Raw genomic sequence first — 18,536 nt, 5'->3', positions numbered from 1 at the left:
TAGTATCCATTTTTTTTTTTTTTTAAAGATTTATTGATTGATTGATTGATTGCTATGTTGGGTCTTCGTCTCTGTGCTAGGGCTCTCTCCAGTTGCGGCAAGCGGGGGCCACTCCTCATCGCGGCGCGCGGGCCTCTCACCATCGCGGCCTCCCTTGTTGCGGAGCACAGGCTCCAGACGCGCAGGCTCAGTAGTTGTGGCTCACGGGCCCAGCCGCTCCGCGGCATGCGGGATCCTCCCAGACCAGGGCGCGAACCCGTGCCCCCTGCATTAGCAGGCAGATTCCCAACCACTGCACCACCAGGGAAGCCCTAGTATCCATTTTTGTACCAGTTCTCTACTGGGGTACAGAAACACACCAACCAGAACTTGATGGTTTAAGACAGATTCTGTGGATTGACGGGGATTTTGGCTGGGCGCTCCCTTGAGGCTGCTCTGCTGTGCCGGGGTTCAGGCTGGGTGACCTAGGCTGGCCTCGTGCACGTCCTGGGCCTCAGCGGGGATCCGTGCCAGTGGCTGCGACGGACCTCCCACCGCACGCTCACTCCCAGCCTCCCCAGCCCTTTGAGGCCTCGGCTCAGAAGTCACCACCTTCTGTGGGTTAAAACATGTGACAAGACCAGCCCACATTCAAGGGATGGGGACAGAAGACTATTCCTTTCTTGTTGGAGGAGTGCTGAAGGGGTGTGGATTCAGCCGGGATTCATTGGCCATTATTTTTGTAACAATCTCCCACACTCTCATCTCTGACATGGTAGGGGTTTGGATACATTCTTGTTGGCTTTGTTTTAATTAACTCCCAAAAAGGAACACCACTGTTTTTCTCAGTGTGGGGGTGAGGCAGTCAGTGCAGGGGGGTCAGGTCAGCTGACCTAAAACAAGCCTCATTTCGGTGGCACATTGTCTATCTAGTCAGGGCTGCCTTGCTTCTCCCTCCGGGTCTGCTAAGCAGTGGTTCTCAAAGCGTGGCCCCCAGACCAGCAGCACCTGCATCACCTGGGCGCTGATCCTTGGCTCCCCCCAGATGCACTGCCGCAGGCCTCCGCGGGCGGGTCTGATAAGCCCTCCAGGTGATTCTGATGCGCCTGAGAGTTGAGAATCACTGCTAATGGGAGTTCAGGTGGCTCTGACCGCCTCTTCCTTACCCTTCCAACCAGTTCCCCCCACCCAGGCGCTCTGTCGCCCTGAGTCAGCGTGTTCTTTGGGTCGGTGTGAGGCTGTGGTTTTCTTACTGCTCAGGGGACACCCGGGGACCGTCTGTGGTGTGCCCAGGCACACAGGTGGAGAGGAGAGTAAAATGTGGTTCCCGAATGCCCTCAGCGTGGCGTGCAGCGTGGTGAGGGAGGCTGTGTGCGTGGAGGATGGCCAGTTCCGAGGCGGAGATGACAGATTCGGTGCGTACAGGCGGAGCTGGCCGCGTGCAGGCCAAGGAGGTATCAGCAAGCAGTGGATCCTGGCAGTTAAAGCCCGAAAGGACTGACTGCGCCAGCAGTTTGGAAGTTACCACATACCCTGTAAGTTAGAAGTTTGTTTTCAAAGGTGCCTGTTCAGTGGGGGTCTTTTGAAAATATGGATTACACGACCCTCTCCTCCCCCCCACCCTTTATGACCGGGCAAGTGTTTTGGGACCTCTAAGTGTCCCGGGTGATTCTTCACTAGCCAGGTTTGGGGATCAGGGTCCCAAACCCCGGGGAGAAGGAGGAGAGGAAGACAGGAGGCCAAGTCTGAAGTCTCGGGGTGGCTGCCCTTGATGGCGGCCAGACCGGGCGGGTCTGCGCCTGAAGACTCTTCTGGAACCAGGGAGACCGGAAGAGGACGAGTGGGGAGTAGCGTCGTAGCTGCCGAGGGGCTGGCAGGCTACGGGGGGCTGACCTCCTGGAGGATCCGACGCCAGAGCCGGAGCCAGACTGTGACGGTGGGGAACGTGGGGGGGACGTTGGGGAGGAGTGAGCGGGGCGGGCGACCTGCAGCAAGGCGGTGGTGGGTTTTCAATGGGAGACACCCCAGCGTGTTGCCCAGGGCAGAGACCGGCGGGAGGGGCGCGTGGAGAAGGGGGTCGGGGATGAAGCCGCGTCCTGGGGGAGGGCAGGGTGGGTTTGAAGCTTCTGGGATTGGCCTTGAGAAGGAGGGCCAGCCTTCCTCACCCTGGAGGGGAGGACAGAAGGGAAAGGGCATGAGAACGGGAGAGCCTGTAGCTGCTGGAAACGGACGCGGCCTCTCGTGTCTCCCTTTCCTGGTCACCCCATTTCTCACTTTTCTCACGTTTATGGGTGAGACCTGTGAGTTTTCACGTTGTTCACTGTGCCGTCTCACGCGGGGCCTCTGGGGTGTCGGTTCGCGCCTGTGTCACTGGAGTCCGTTGTTCACGTGGGAAGGGGGCTGGTGGGTGTCAGTTCTCCCCGGAAGCACCGCTGGCCGCTCTGCGGGTTCACCTGGGACGGCAGGTTAGTGGGGCGCCCGGTTCGCCCTCAAGGCTCGGTTAACCCAGTGCCGCCCAGATTGCCGTAGTTCTGTGTCTGTGACCCCTTACGTTCTGTGGGTCCCTCTTCTGTGTCTGGTGTCCTTCCTCCTTCAACCCTCCTCCTCCTCCTTCCCGCTATTTCACAGGGAAGGTGTGTCTGTAGGGTGGGTGGCTCCCGGGCCTTCTGTTGCCCCGTGGGGCTGCAGGCTGAGCCGCTCCGCGTAGTGAGATGTGCAGCGTGCCTAGCTCTCCTCGCTAAATGTCAGCGTCACCCCTCACGCCCGCCTGGGGCCGACAGGTGCTGCCCATCGAGAGCTCAGCTGCTCACACTTCTCTCTGGTCAGGGAGCTGTTGGAGTCCTTACAGCTAAAGCCTAGGAAGTGTAGGCTGTGTGTGTTTTTCAGCTAATCACGTTGGTGGTTAAGAGCTTTTAGAAGCCATTTTCAAGGGTATGATGTTCACCTGACAAAAGAAAACAGGTTCCTTATTGTTTCCTGTGTCTGGTTAAAATCCTTAGGCCAAGGCAGTAGCTGTAAGCGAAGATGCGTGAGACTGTATTTGTTGGACACGGCCTCTTCTGAAACAATTAAGTGAGGGCATACATTTTTTCCCCCCTGTTATATGAGGATGCTAGTTAACCTATGTTTTAGTATATACCTACCTAAATTAAGAGAATTGAGGGGGGAGCATGGGGAGAAAAGTAGAATTTTTGCTTAGACAAGAGTGATTTTTTCAATAAGTCCGCATGTCTAAGTGTTCTGGTATTTATTTACTTTAATTATGCAAAAGCTGGAGCCTTCCCCAGTTTTTATAATCTAGCTGGGTCATTGTTTTTTTTGCACACTTGCCGTGTTTCATAGTCTAATGTGCACACGCAGGTGACATTTAGAAATCTTTGTGTCCTGAATGTGAAGGCCTGTGGTCACCACAGCCTGATCCTTAAGTGAGGAAAACGTATCGGTCCTTGAAAGACCATGGTATGTATGTTATCAATACAAGGACGAAGCAGTCATAGCCCTGTGAGTTACTGAAGTTTCCCTTCTTTTCCTTCTCTCCTACAGAACCTGAAGGCAGATCCAGAAGAGCTTTTTACCAAACTGGAGAAAATCGGGAAGGGCTCTTTTGGCGAGGTGTTCAAGGGCATTGACAATCGGACTCAGAAAGTGGTCGCCATAAAAATCATTGATCTGGAAGAGGCTGAAGATGAGATAGAGGACATTCAGCAGGAGATCACAGTGCTGAGTCAGTGTGACAGTCCCTACGTAACCAAATATTATGGATCCTATCTGAAGGTAAGGCTTAAAGATGCAGACGCGATTTTCCATCATGCAGCACCTGACTGAGACTCGAGCCTCGGACGGGAAGGACTTCGATAAATAGCACAGCAGGTTTTCAGAGGAAGGAGAAGTGTTCCGACCTTTGCAGTCAAAAGAACCTGTCTCTGATGGTTCTATCATCTTAAATGTCACCGACAGAATGTATTTTTGGTAAAAAGGGTTTGGTGTTGAAAATCCCTTTCAAACAAGGAAGTATTTCTGAGTGAGACTTTGTCATCAGAAGTGCATTTCTTAAGCTATTATAACGACAACTACTCGTCAACTAATTTTAGCATGGTTTGTGATAAAAACTCGGGCCAACCTAAGAATATTAGTCTTTTGATATTTTCAGTTATCAAATGTGTTTTAATTTAGTGCTGTTTTGTTTTTTTTAAACTGCTGAGAATTGAGAATGTTGATTAGTGAGCTGGTTTATCTACATTTGACTTTGGAGAATTCTCGGTTAGTAAATAATTACTTAAATAGAGTAGTAGTTATAGTACAACACCACAGATTGTCCTCGACCTTCACGCACTTGTTCAAGTGGGAAAGAATTGTATTAAAGACGGTTTCCCAGTCCTGCAGTCATCGTGCTCCACCGCTAGAAAAGTTTAAGATTGTCCCTTGTGTTTCAAGTTCCTTGACGTACGCCTGTTTTACTGCACTTAGAAATGTCGTATCTTTCAAATGGGGTTTTGGAAATCTTAAGAATTGGTGAAAAAATTTCTGAAACAATTCTTTGTGGAAACAAAAGCTTCACAGGTAGAACTTTTTCCTAAGGGAGGCAGCAACACGCCTGGATAATGTAAGACTAGGCCTCCTCCGCCCTGGGTCCATCCTCTCAGTTCTCCATGTCGTAGCCCTCCACGTGTTCTGGTGTCAGAGGGCTGGTGCAGGCTTTGGTTTTGTGGAAATGTAATAATAAGGTGTAAGTGGGAGGATGGAACATTTGAGAACTGTTGATTCACTAAAATGAATATTTAAAGGAAATAAAAATTGGGTGGTAATTCTATGTTTTTTTCATTGCCTAAAGAATGGCGGTATGTCAGAGGTCAAATGCAGCACTTTGAAAGGGGAAGAATAAGTTTCGGAGTCAGTTGTCGTGGACTTTGAGTTTTTTTAAACTTCTTTACTTCCTCATTTGTAAAATGGAAAATTATGGTATACACCTCGTTGTTGCAAAGATTAAATGGAATTGAGTATGTGAAAGCACCTGGCATGTAGTGGGTACTTAGGGAGTGTTCATTTCCTTCCTTAATCGATTGGGTTTATTCACATTTATCTCTGACATTACCTTGCAGTGGAGGACGTGTCCCCTGAGGTGGAAGCAGGGAGGAGGGAGGGTAGCCCACGGTAGCCATGAGTGTTACTGTGGCGGGGAGCATCCGGCTTGGCTCTTGACCAGGCAGAAAGGGGAGCACGGTAAGCTTTGTCATATTCATGACCCAAGAGGAGAACACCTGTGACTTCCATACGGGAAAGCAGAGGTCTTCTTTATGTTAAACTTCTGTTGAGGAAAAACTCAACAGCTGAAGAGACTCAACTTGAACTCTGTCTACTGTATCAGTTATCCTTTGTGAAATGACGTCAGAATAGTTGCATAGTAAATTCAGAGTTAGGTTTCACGTGGTATGTTGGATTTTAATATGAATTATGGTAGTTTCGACAAAGGAAGCGTGGAAGGTCCTCACAAATTCTTGCTGACGTATACCGGCTAATACCTGACTACCGGGGAAGTTAAGGATCAGTGGTTCGCAGGTGCCTTTTTCAGCCTGGGCTCCTCAGCAGAATTTTTTACTGCATGGCGAGGTGATTGCTTTATTGTGGCCAAACGTGGTGTCACCTTGAGTGTACGTATCTAGAGATTCCATCTGGTATGTCCCGTCTTCCCTGAGTTGCTAACTCCCAAGTCAGTCTAACCTTGTTCTGTAGTGGGCCAGTGAATTTATTTAGCTAACCTAATGTCAGTTGCTGGAATAAACACCCTAGGTTTTTAATGGCTCACTATGATAGAAGTTTATTTCTTGTTCACTCATAGCCCTGATCCATGGGTGGTTTTCCTCCAAGCAGTTACTCAGGAACCTAGGTTCCTTCTGTCTTGCGGCTCTTCCTTCCTTCCTCCACACGTGGGTGTGCTCGGCTGCCTTCAGTCAGCATGGGGGCGAAAACGGAGGCCCCTGAGGGGCGTCCTCGTATACCCAGGCCAGGACACGGGGCCCCTTGTTTCTGCTCACAACCCCCGGCCAGGCTCGGCCACGCGGCCGCACCTAACCAGGAGGGGCTGGGAACTGCCGTCTAATTGTGCGCTGGACAGCAGAGCAGACGGGCTTGGTGCTGAGCTAGACGGTCCTTCCCAAGGCCACTTTCTCTGCGCGAGGGAGTTGGAGTGACCGCTGGGGCGACTTTCTCCACTGACTGTCCTCAGGTGGGATGAGGAGCTGTGATAATTTTGTCTATAGTGCTTTTTGTATTTTACGAGGCAGATTGTCCTTCAGAAAATGTAACGGCCTCAGGAATGGCCAGGAATAATATCACCATCATGAAAAGCTGCCCTTAATTTCTTAAGCCTTTCTGTCAAATTTGATGAAAAACATATGGACTGCTCTTGTTAAACAGTACTAGTAACTACTGTAAGTTGAGCAGGACAAGAGTCCAGGCCTGTGGTTCCGCCCGTTCTTGGTGTGAGAGAGTTGCACGAGGTGCCTCGGCCCAGAGGAAGACCCTCAGTCATGAGCCAGAGGCTGTTTTCCCATCATCTTGGTAGCGTTATGAAGTTTAATCAGTATGGTCCAAACTGTCAAGTAAGATACAAATTAAATTGACGCGTAAGATGAATGGGTCTTTGACACAAAGTTGAAAATTACTGTGCTTTGTGTGGTTTTTACTGCCCTTCTAAAACTCCCCATAGCTTTCAGAGCTGGTCGTTTTAGTTCTTGAAGTGGTGATGGGGGAGAGGGCCTCAGGATTTCACCTTGTGTTAAGGGACTTTTACCCAACAAGACTGGGTGAAGAGGAAATGAGCAGAAACTGGTTTCTCCTTTGCTGGATTTGCATTAGAAGGTCTCATAATTACGTTTTCGCTTCAATCGTGTACTCCAGAAGGAGAAATTGAGAACAATAGCCAAGTGGTCTAAATATACTGAATGTTGCTGAAGATCAGGAGAGTGGAGTGAGTTTTGACTGTGTAGCTATAATCGAATTACAGAGTTGCTGTGTAGCATGTTTCTTCCCGAAATAGTAAAAACAAAAACAACACCGACAATTTAGGGAGGAGGGGGGAATAGTGCCACAGTGAAAACTTACGCTTGTATTGATGAATCTGAGGGCCGGAAAGGTCTTGAAGATTATCACATGCCATAGAAGAACTTCATTTGCTGTAGTTTGTTTAATTTTGGGGAGATTAAACCAGCTAGAATGTTAACCAGAAGCCTTCGTATCCCAACCATTATACCACTGGAGCTTTTTACCGCAAAAATACCATCTACAAGGTCACAATGAAACCGTAGAGGGTGGGGTGGTGTGCAGGAGAGAGAGAGAGACTTTTTGGTTTTAAGTTAGGCAGTGAAGGCATGATAAGATTGTGACAGTGGGCAGTGAGGTGCCGTAGAGGCGTCTGAGCCTGATTACTTCTTAAGCATCACTCACAAGAGCTACTCAGTCCATTCAGCAGCACATTAGGTTTTTTTTTGTCTTGGGGAGACTGCCTGCCTTTTAGAATCTCTACTTTGAGATTCACTTACAGTTATAAGCCAGGATTTTAGTTTTGGATCCTAGTACAGTTGCTTAACTGTCTGGATGTTTCTCAAGCTGCTGACTTCCTCAAGGAAGAAATGCAGATAAATGTACTTATCTTACAGGATTACTATAAAGATTGAGATCAGATAGGTAAAGTGCCTGGCATGTTAGGGGATTTTTAGTAAGTGCTAATTTAATAAATTTTTTTTAAATTAAGGGAAAAGCTATTTTGCCAAATAACTCAAAATTTATGAGTTGTAAGAACATTATTAGCATACTGAAAATTAGGGTTATCATTTTCTTTTATAATAAATTATTTAATACTCTCAAACATCAGGCCAGTTTCACCAAAGCAAATCAGGTACAAGGCAAAAAAACAAAACAGAACAAAACTGTGTTTATCAAACCTTTACTTGTCCTAGTCATTTTTATTGTAGTTTCGCTATTAAGGAAACATGTCCGTTGAGTGAGTAGTTGTCTAATAGTGGGTTCAGATCCTTGGCTTAAGAGTAAGTTTTTCTTCAGTTCCTAAAAACTTTTAGGGTAGTTTTACCAATTGGATTCACCAGAAAGCGAATACAGGAAAGTCCCTTTATGTGTTTTATTTTTTTATTTTTTATTTTTTATTTTTTATTTTTTATTTTTATTTATGGCTGTGTTGGGTCTTCGTTTCTGTGCGAGGGCTTTCTCTAGCTGCGGCGAGCAGGGGCCACTCTTCATCGCGGTGCGCGGGCCTCTCACTATCGCGGCCTCTCTTGTTGCGGAGCACAGGCTCCAGACGCGCAGGCTCAGTAGTTGCGGCTCCCGGGCCCAGTTTCTCTGCGGCATGTGGGATCTTCCCAGACCAGGGCTCGAACCCGTGTCCCCTGAATTGGCAGGCAGATTCTCAACCACTGCGCCACCAGGGAAGCCCCCTTTATGTGTTTTAGTGTTGTATGTAAGCACAGATGATTCTGCTATGGTGTGTGCTGTATACATTAGACACACTTTGGGGTAATTTTTTAAAGTTATGTTCTTTGGACTTCTGATTTGCTTTTTTCCCCTTTTCCTTCCTTCCCCAAAGGGAAAGTAGTAGTTCCTGACGAAAGAGAAATCCCAACCATTTTATGCTTAGGGAAAGAAGTGAAAAAATATTTATATAAATGGCTGGTGTCTTTGTGAATGAGGCTCCTCAGGAGGTTACCATCCACCCCCTGTGTTCACGTCTTGCCCCAGCATGACTATTAATAGCTGACTCTTTACTTTCAGAAGCATCCTAGCTTAGGCAATAGAATATAATCAGCCTCTTATGCTTTATATCCAAAAAAAACCAAACAAAGCTATACTCTTTCCCTTGCCCATATTGTATTATAATTTCATGATCTCTGTATACAATTTCACGATCTCGTTATCGCTCAGAGAAGAAGTACTAGTGTAGCTACATGATAATGAACATATCTGTTAGGGCACATTGTCTGAATTTATCTTCACTCACCTCCCTCCTGACCGCCCCATGGCAAATCCTGCTCTTGTATTGACCTCTGGTTTTAGACACGGTGAGGAATATAGATGGGTTATTGGTCTTGGGAAGCAGTTGAGTTGAGATATGTGCCTGGTGTGTGTGGACTCTCCTTTGCCGCAGGGCTTCTTCCAAAAGCACACAGGTCCTGTCTCATTCACTTCTTCCCTATTCCCGAAGATAGAGCCTGGCACATTCTCCTTGAGATGAAGACAATCAGGTACTAATGGTGTCGTGCACGGGGAGCGGTGATTGCAGCTTAACTGAACCGGGGTCAAGGCGCCCAGTGTAGAGGGCACAGGAGAAAGGCGGGCTGTGCCATACGGAGAAGGCAGATCTGGGGTTGTGACAGGAGCACATGACTTTGGGGCCAAGCCACATAAACGTAGTACCGGTACCTCTCTGTGCCTCTTGCTGACTGCCCCATGTGTACCCTCCTGCACTGAAGGTACAGGTGGTGTGTCTGGAGACATTTTCAGTTGTCACTACGGGGCGGGGCTGGGGTGCTGCTGGCACCCAGTAGGTGGGGACCAGGGATGCTACTACACGTCCTGCGGTGCACGGGACAGCCCTGCGACAAAGAGTCACCAGCCCAGACGCTCGAGTGCTGCTTGAGAAAGCGCTGCCCTGTGGAACGGATGGTGGTCTTTGGTCCCAGAATATAGAAGGAACGACGTTCCCAGGGCTGGCCTTGGGGGTTCTTGGAATAGCCCAAAGAGTATTTAAGACAACAGTCTCAGAGACCTTGGTTACGCCCAGGCAATTTTTGTGGCCAGAGCAAGTGTGAGCTTTGTGAACACTGTGAGTAGCATGTGTCCAGACTTGGTCAGTGATCTTGTTTTGCTCAGAGCTCTGCAGCCTTGTGTGCCAGGCTCACAGGAAACCCCAGGCAGCATTCTGGGGATAGTGGATCCAAAAGGTGCTTCTCCGGGGTACCTTTGTTCGGTTGTAAGATAGAACAAAGGCTGTGAGGAGTCCTCCGAACGTACCAGTGAGGATTGTTCACCTGGATACTGACCATGACGCTTTCTGTGTAGTGCTCATCCTAAACTCGGCTCCCTTGAGTAAAGCAGTAGGAAGCAACACCGGTCTGCTTTCCTAGGGATGGAGTTCAGCGCAGTGAGAGGGAACATTCCCTCACGGCAGGGTGTCTTGACGGGAAGTGTGATTCTCCCTGAACACTGCACTTACTACAGAGTCAATATTCCCCAGGACGTTACTTGACATTGCGAGTGGAGCTGTATACCTGGAGGCCCTTACGGCTAGCAGTTGGCATTGTTTTCTTGAAAACTGATGGATGACCAAGGTCAGAAGTAACAATGTGTTTTTCATTTTTGGCCTTGGTCTTTAGAGTAGCATTAATGAAAAAAAAAAAAAAAAAAAAAAAAGCAAGCGAGATGTTGATACCTGGCTTTTTTTTTTTCCCCTGTGCGTGTCTTCAGTTTTTTGTTGTTTTAGGCCTGGTGTGTTATTCTTGGTGCTAAAGCAGAGCTCTGCTTCCTACAGCCCCTCTGGGCTTTGAACCTGCACAGCCAATAAAGTGGCCTGTTCCGTTAAGTCAAGTGTCATTTTCTTATTGTATTTCTTTTCCCCTTTGCCATTTATGGACATCAGATAGGGGAGAGTTGAGCTGTCTTTTCATATTTTTCAGTTTGTGGCACCATCATCATCGATCTATGTAAGATTCTTCTGTTTTGGTCAGTTTTATTATTTTTTTATTATTTCATCCTTCATCCCTACCACCCTTCTCTTTTGTAGGACACGTTTTGATATGTCTTCGAATATGTATGTCTTGAGTAGATACAACGTTGTTTATGTACTATGTATGAGTTTATTTTTTCCTACCACATAATTATTTAAAATTTGCACACAGTAAAATTAACTTTCTGGGGTGTATAATTCTTACAGTTCTACACACTTTAACGCATATGTAGATTCTTAAAACCACCAGCACACTCAGGATACAGAACAATCCCAACATCTCAAAGAACTCCTGACCATCTCTCCCCACACAGCGTCAATCCCTGGCAACCACTGATCTGTTTTCTGTCCCTATGGTTTTACCTTTTCTAGAATGTCATATAAATGGAATCACACACCTTTTGTTACTGGCTTCTTTCAGTTAGCATAACGTGTTTGGGATCCGTGCATGTTTCAAATGTTTGTTCCTTCTTACTGTCAAATGGTGTATCGTTGTAGGAATATATACCTACTATATATACTGTTGAATATATATACAATATATAATATGTATTGTGTATATATATATAGTACTATTGTATATTATATACTATATTGACTATTGAAGGGCACTTGGTTTGTCTCTGTATTTTGGCGGTGATGAATAATGTTGTTATTAACATTCATGTGCAGTTTTTGTATGAACGTAAGTTTTCATTTCCCCAGGGTAAACACCTAGACGCAGGACTGCTGGTTAATTCTCCAGTGTCTGTGTCAGTTTACATTCCCGTCAACACTTGGTATTGTCAGTTTTTCGAGGTTAGCCATTTTAGCAGGTGTGTAATGGTATCCCGTTAGGGTTTGAATTTGCATTTTCCGTAATGACTTAGGATTTTGAATATCTTTTCGTATGACTTACTTGTGCAGCACTCTGGAGTAGGACACTTATTAATACAACTGATGGGGCTTGGGGCAGGTGCCCCCAGATATGCCGGTTCCCACCCCTACCCTACCATGTTGTTCAGGATAGCTTCACCTGCTTACACTCACACTAGCAGTGGGAGTTTTTTGCTGGTTCTTCTTTCTCCCTTTTTAAAAAAAGAAAAGCTTTATTGAGATATAATTCACATGCCGTTCAATTCATCCACTTAAAATGCACTGTTGAGTGGTTTCTAGTCTGTTCTTGGAGTTGTAGCCATCATCGTAGTGAACTTTAGAACGTCTTCATCATCTGATGCGGAAACCCCGTGCCTGTTACTGGTCACTCCCCATTTCCTCCCAGCTTCCCCAGCCCCAGGCAAACACTTATCTGCTTTCTGTCACCGTATAGGTTTGCCTGTTCTGGAATGTCATGTAAACAGAATCATACAACATGTGGCCTTTGTGACTGGCCCCTTTCACTTAGCGTGATGTTTTCAAAACGTTCATCCACGTTGTAGCATGTGTCTGTACTTCATTCCTTTTTATTGCTGAATAATATTCCATTGTATGGATATATTACATTTTATTTACCCATTCGTCAGTTGATGAACACTTGGGCTGTTCCACTTTTTGGCTATTATGAATAATGTTGCCGTGAATATTAGTGTACAAGTTCTTGTGTAGACATGTTTTCATTTCTCTTGGGTATATGCCTAGGAGTGGAATTGTTGGGTCACATGATAACCCTGTGTTTAACCTTTTGAGGAACTGCCAGGCTGTTTTCCAAAGCACCTGCATCATTTTGCATTCCCACCGGCAGTGAGTGAGGGTTCTAATTCCTCCACATCCTCATTGCATTTTTGATTATGGCCACCCTAGGGGGTGTGAAGTGGTATCTCATTGTGGTTTTGGTTTGCATTCCCCTCATGGCTAGTGATGTTGGGCCTCGATTGTCTACTTCCTTGCCGACATTGATATACAACTTTTTAATTTTTCCCAATCCCATAAGTGCAATATAGTATTTTCTTATGCTTATTTGCATTTCTATTAATAGTAGGTTTGAGTGTCTATTCATGTCTTCTTAGCCCTTGGGATTTCTTACTCTGTTGAATTTTGTTCATATTTTTTTAGTTTTCCATTGGCTTTCCTGTGTTTTAGTGTTTGATAAGTATATTGAAGTTACTCTGTATTAGTTTTAGATACCACAAGTATTTTCTCTGTTATACTTCTTTTAACTTCAAGGTGTCTCGTTGAAAAAAATCCTTAATATTAATGTAGTTAAATCCATCAATTTTTACCTTCTGATTTCTGCTTTTGGGGTCCTGTTTAAGGAACCTACTTGTTTCCTAAGGTTAAAAATATATTAAATTTTTTTTCTTTTATTGGCTTTATAATTTTGCCTTTTACATTTAGATCTTTTATCTGTCTGGTATACAGTTTGAAGTAGGGATTTTATTTTTCTCCATGTAGGGATAAGTTTCCTAACACTATTGTATAAAGTAGTATTTTCCCCACTCGCATATGATGTTATATCATATACCAAAATCTCATATGTGTCTAGGCCTATTTCTGGATTTTCTGTTTTATTTTCCTGGGCCAGTATCATTCATGGTCTGTGTGTGTGTGTGAATTGTTATTACCTTGGCCTTGTTTTAAGTCGTAATATCTGGAGTGATAACCGTCTCCACCTCTGCCCACATACATCCAAAAAATTTTGCTGCTTTTAAAAAGTACATGAGGTCTTTGAAGACTTTTGTTCTTCCACAATGAGTTTGTACATTTTCTGTTTAAAATCTTACTGAAGTTTAAACATTGATTTTTTTTTTTTTTTTAACTGTATGTCCCAACCCAGGAAGATTTTTTTTTTTAATTTATTTTTTATTTATTTATTTTTGGCTGTGTTGGGTCTTCGTTGGTGTGCGCAGGCTCTCTCTAGTTGTGGCGAGCGGGGGCTACTCCTTGTTGTGGTGCGCGGGCTTCTCATTGCGGTGGCTTCTCTTGTTGCAGAGCACGGGCTCTAGGCGCATAGGCTTCAGTAGTTGTGGCACTTGGCCTCAGTAGTTGTGGCTCGCAGGCTCTAGATCGCAGGCTCAGTAGTTGTGGCACGTGGGCTTAGTTGCTCCACGGCACGTGGGATCCTCCAGGACCAGGGCTCGAACCCGTGTCCCCTGCATTGGCAGGCGGATTCTTAACCACTGCACCACCAGGGAAGCCCCTAAGCATTGATTTTTGAGGAGAATTGACATCTTAAGTCATCCCATCCTTGACTATGAATGCCTGTTTTCTGGTTAGGTTGTCTTATGTGAGCTTTAATACAGTTTAAAAATGAAGATCTTGCTGGTTCCTAGGCACGTAGTTTTTGTTGCTATTTTGAGAGATATATTTTCGGATTGGTTATTGCTTAGTTTAAGGGAATGAGTATGATTTTTTTTTTCCACATCGTTTCTGGCAGTCTTGCTGAACTCATTAGTTTTCTATGCATATGTTCACATCTACAAACAATGATGGTTTCTTGTGCTCCTGTCTATTCATATCACCGTCTTGCATCCTATGTTTTTGGCCGTGACCTCTAGACTGTTGACTGGCAGTGATGGGAGCGATACACCTGTCTTGTTTTTGACCTTAAAGAAGTGCATCTTAAATTTTCCTTTAATAAGTATGGTATTTGCTATAGAATTTTGATGTGTGGCCTCTTTTTTGTTTGTTTGTTTTTCCATTAAGGAAGTCTGCTTCTATTCCTGGTTAGACTTTTTTGGTCTTGTTTTTATACAAACAAACAATAGCACATACTTTTTTCCTGTAATTTTTTTTTTTTTTTTAAAGCATCCCCAGTGACCAATGGCTGGGAATCCTCTTATTAATTTTATTTATTTATTTATTTGTGGCTGTGTTGGGTCTTCGTTTCTGTGCGAGGGCTTTCTCCAGTTGCGGCGAGCGGGGGCCACTCTTCATCGCGGTGCGCGGGCCTCTCCCGTTGTGGAGCACAGGCTCCAGACGCGCAGGCTCAGTAGTTGTGGCTCACGGGCTTAGTTGCTCCGCGGCATGTGGGATCTTCCCAGACCAGGGCTCGAACCCGTGTCCCCTGCATTGGCAGGCAGATTCTCAACCACTGCGCCACCAGGGAAGCCCATTTTCCTGTAATTTTAAAGATAGTTATGTGATTTTTCTCTTTCAGTCTTGATGTAAGTAGGTGGCAATTAGTCAGATCTAAAGTGTGCCCTTTCTAATTTCTAAGAAAAAAAATTGGTTTCATAGAGCAGGGAAAGTCTTCTCTAGTTGCCGTTGCCAAGAGGCTCAGAGAGTTGCTTTGCTAGCTGAGAGCTATCCAGTCCCCTTCCGTTACATGTCGGTTCTGTTCTGTTGAGTTCTGCATGGTGCTCACAGATAGAACAGGAAAATAGAACCTGACCTGGCCTTGGACAGAGTTCCCATCACCGATTCCCTCCCCAGTACTTCTTTCCTGGTCATGGGTTAGGAAGGATGCTGAGACAGCATTTTAGCTGGTTGTTCAGTTGATCATCGAGTATTGACTCACTTCTGGGCTGGCAGTTCTGCATCTCGGCTCCTAAACTTTCTCTGGGTTCTGGGGTGGAGGACTTAACGCGGCTCAAAGTGACAGCTGAGAACACCGTGCGCTGGCTTGTGTGTTGAGTTGAGGAGATGGTTGTGTTTTGGAACCGGCAGGAAGGGACGGCTTGTGGGTTGATGCCTCAGAGTCTCTCAGGTGGCAGCTGGGAGAGGCCCTGTGTGGTCCTCGTTTCTGTGTGTGCAACATGGAATTGTTTCTGCCTTTGCTGGGGTCGGTCAGAGACAAACAGGAGGACCATAAGTGGCAGGAGGCCGTGGGAAGAAGGGGGGCTCTGGGTGGCTTGGATAGCCTTGGTGAGCACACAGTTCTTTATGTTTCTGAACTTACTGTAATGTTAGATCTTCTTCATATATTGGCTTTAAGTTCCACTTCGGTACCTTCCCTCCGCGTTTTGGGCCAGGTAGGTTGGTGGGATACTGTAGCTCCAGTTTGACTGGAAACAGAAGTTTGGGGATTGGGGGGAGACGGCTGCAGATTTGGTTTTGGGAAAAATCATACACAAGCTGGAGGTGAAGCCTAGTTAGAAAGGGGCAGTGGGGAGGGGGGGATGATGGTTTGCTTTGTACCGTTTCCGTCGCTTCTCCGTACTTTTCTAGCCATTCTGACCCCAAGTTCGAGATCTGGAGACGGTCTGCCTACCTCTGAAGATGCGGTCTCGACTCTGAGTTAAGCCAGCAGTGTGGCTGGTCACCTGCTCTCGGAGCTGTGTCCTTACCTGCAAAAGAGAGAGATCGGACACCTTGACCTTTTAAGTTCTTATCCATCTGATGCAGCTTAGCTTGCCGTTTCGTGAAACTCTTCTCGTGCACAGAGAAGTTGGAATCCCAGGCTGTTAGAGCGGGAAAGGGCGTTGGAGGCCCCTGGCCCCCACCTCTTGTCCTCGAGCCCCCACCTCTTGTCCTCGAGCCCCCACCTCTTGTCCTCTAGAGCAGAAAACCGTGGCACAGAGAAGCCACCTCGTCGGCTCCCACCAAGCAGGATTTTCCTCTGGGGCCGGAAGGAGCGCGGGCTTCCCAGAGTCACAGGGCCCGGGGCCAGAGAAGGGAGGGGGTGGCCGAGCGGCTCAGCCGCCAGCGCCTCTGACAGGGAGGCTTCCGTGGGTCCCGCCCTCGACGGCTGCCGTGTCCGGTGTTGCAGCGTCCACCGTCCGCCACCACCGTTCTGTGGAATCGGGCATCGGCTCGCGCGTCCGTGTTCCCTTCGCACGCAGCCGTGGAGCGCCCAGCCAGAAGTGTGAGCAGGTTAGCCCGGTGGGGGACCTGCGGGCTCCTGGCCCGGGGTCACCGTGTCACGCTTGCCGTGGTTCTGAGGCTGGAAGGTGTCGTCTTCAAAGGGCCATACTGTCCCACTGTGGAATTTTGATTTAACTGCCACCTTATTTCCACAAACCCCCCTTTGGTTTTGTGGTCCCGTAGCTGTCCTGTTGGCGCCGCGTGCCTCGTCCCTCAGCTGAGGATGGTTCTGTGGTCGCCTGTGAAACGCCTCCTTTCTTTGTACGCTTGATGCACAGGTGACTAAACAGAGTGTTCTGATTTCTGTTATTAGCATTACTGCGGTGGCAAGTATCAAATATCTTCAGGCATTTCTTTGAAGGAGAGAGGAATTTTTTGAAAAGAAGGAAATTGTGATACTATATGCAATAGAATATATACAGACAGCTTTGCTAGCTGTGCAGTTAGTTGGGAAGTATTGATGTTTTGGCGTTGGGTCGTGGTGGGCTTACGGCAGGTTGAATTGCTAAAAGCAATTTATGTAACCTGTTAAGTAGACCAAGCATTTGTTACAGTGGATTAGGTATTTAACTTAGTTTCCTGGACTTTGATGATCTTTTGTTGACTTAGTATGAGATTGACTTTCTGATTACGTGCTTCAATTCGATCTAACGAATTTTCTCTGTCGTTATGAATGGTAGTCAGCGGAGCTAGGCCAATGGCGAGGTTGATTGTAGACCAGTGCTTATAGAAGCTAATCACCCACATTTTTTTGTTCATATAGAAGCCTTTTCCCTTGCTTTCAGCTAGGGCTGGTGTGGAGTGCCGTGTAGATTTTGGAGTCATTATCGGTCACATTTTTTAAACGGGTATGAAGAGGTGGAGTTTGCTCGTGTTGAAATATTTGGTAGAAAACGTTGGTTCTTTAGAAGTAACAATTGATTTCTGGCTCTTTTTTGAGAAGGAAATGCTCTTACGCTCGCTTTCCGCACCAGGGTGTGCCTTGAAGACCCCTTGCCCTTCTCCCATCTCCTGTATTCCTTACCTAGGTGGAGGTGTATTTCTGGACACTTTGCGTTTTGAAAGCGGAGATCCATTCAGAGGCTGACAGACTTGTCCCTAGAAGAAAAGGGGCATAAATATGCCAAATGCAAAACCACAATGATTTCTTTGATTGCAGGGACCTTTGGGCCAGCTTGCGGTAAGAACTTGCCTTTAGAAGATCCTTTGGTTCCCATCCATGTCTCCCTCTCCTCAAAGGGATGGCAGCCCGATGGACAGTGCACATGCCCCCAACATGGACAGACTTCCATGGAGGTAAGCTGCTGTCGGTGCCGCCCGGGCAGACGTGCGCCCTCCTGGTCAGCCCGAGCTCTGCCCCCACCCACACCTTGCGCACGTTGTGTCAGAGGCCCCGAGGCTTTCTCTCTTGTTTCCAGCCAGGGCTAGGGTTCTGCCTCATCAGGTAACAAGTAACCCTGTTTCCACGGGGCTTAGGAATGAGTGGAGTGCAAGGCAGCCGTGGCAGCTCTCTCCGGTGGAGGACAGGGATTCCCATGAGGTGGTGCTCGTGAACTCGTGAAGTGGTCGTCGGCCCTTTGTGGTTCTGTGTCTGTAGTTCACTGCACGTCGGGCTTAACTCTGGTCACTGTGAGCCGCTGTTGCTTTGGGGACAAGTTTGCACAGAGTCTGTTTCCCTTCTTGCCTGATATGGGGGGACACTGTTGACGCGACTGCTGTCAACTGCTGTGGTGGGTCCCCCGCCTGAGTCTGGTGCCAGCGTGTGCAAATTAGAGGCCAGGCTCTCAGATTCTAGAAGGTGTTGCTCCAGATCTTGACCCAGGGAAGGCACGGCGGACCAGAACTCCTCGTCTCCCTAGGAACGGACCGCAGCCCTGGATCGGCTTGGTTGCTGCCGGCAGCGCCTGTGTCCTCCTGCTGTATTGCTTTACTCTTCAAGGAGTAGATGCAGCAGAAAATATTAGTGTATTTCCTAGCAAAGTTTTGTTGTTGTTTCGGTTTTTGTCTTTAAGAGCTTAGGTTTCCGGTTGAAAAGAGGAGAAATTTTCACTTGTCTCCCTGGGAAAAGGTGCTGGGAGTCAAGTTTCACTTATACTGGTTGAAT

The 18,536-nt window shown here is 46.9% G+C and overlaps 1 protein-coding gene across 1 annotated transcript in view; it reads left to right on the top strand.

Moving 5' to 3' along the window:
• Window positions 1-18,536, top strand: part of STK24 (serine/threonine kinase 24) — a 106,024-nt gene that overhangs the window by 41,473 nt on the left and 46,015 nt on the right. The window contains exon 2 of the mRNA XM_036831476.1: window positions 3,523-3,753. Coding sequence (XP_036687371.1) covers window positions 3,523-3,753 — 231 coding nt within the window. The remainder of the gene's footprint in view (window positions 1-3,522; window positions 3,754-18,536) is intronic.

Source organism: Balaenoptera musculus, chromosome 18 (assembly GCF_009873245.2).
Source record: "Balaenoptera musculus isolate JJ_BM4_2016_0621 chromosome 18, mBalMus1.pri.v3, whole genome shotgun sequence".
Classification (NCBI taxonomy): Eukaryota; Metazoa; Chordata; class Mammalia; order Artiodactyla; family Balaenopteridae; genus Balaenoptera; species Balaenoptera musculus.
The sequence above is the reverse complement of the archived record's forward strand: the minus strand, read 5'-3'. Positions and strand labels throughout refer to the sequence as shown.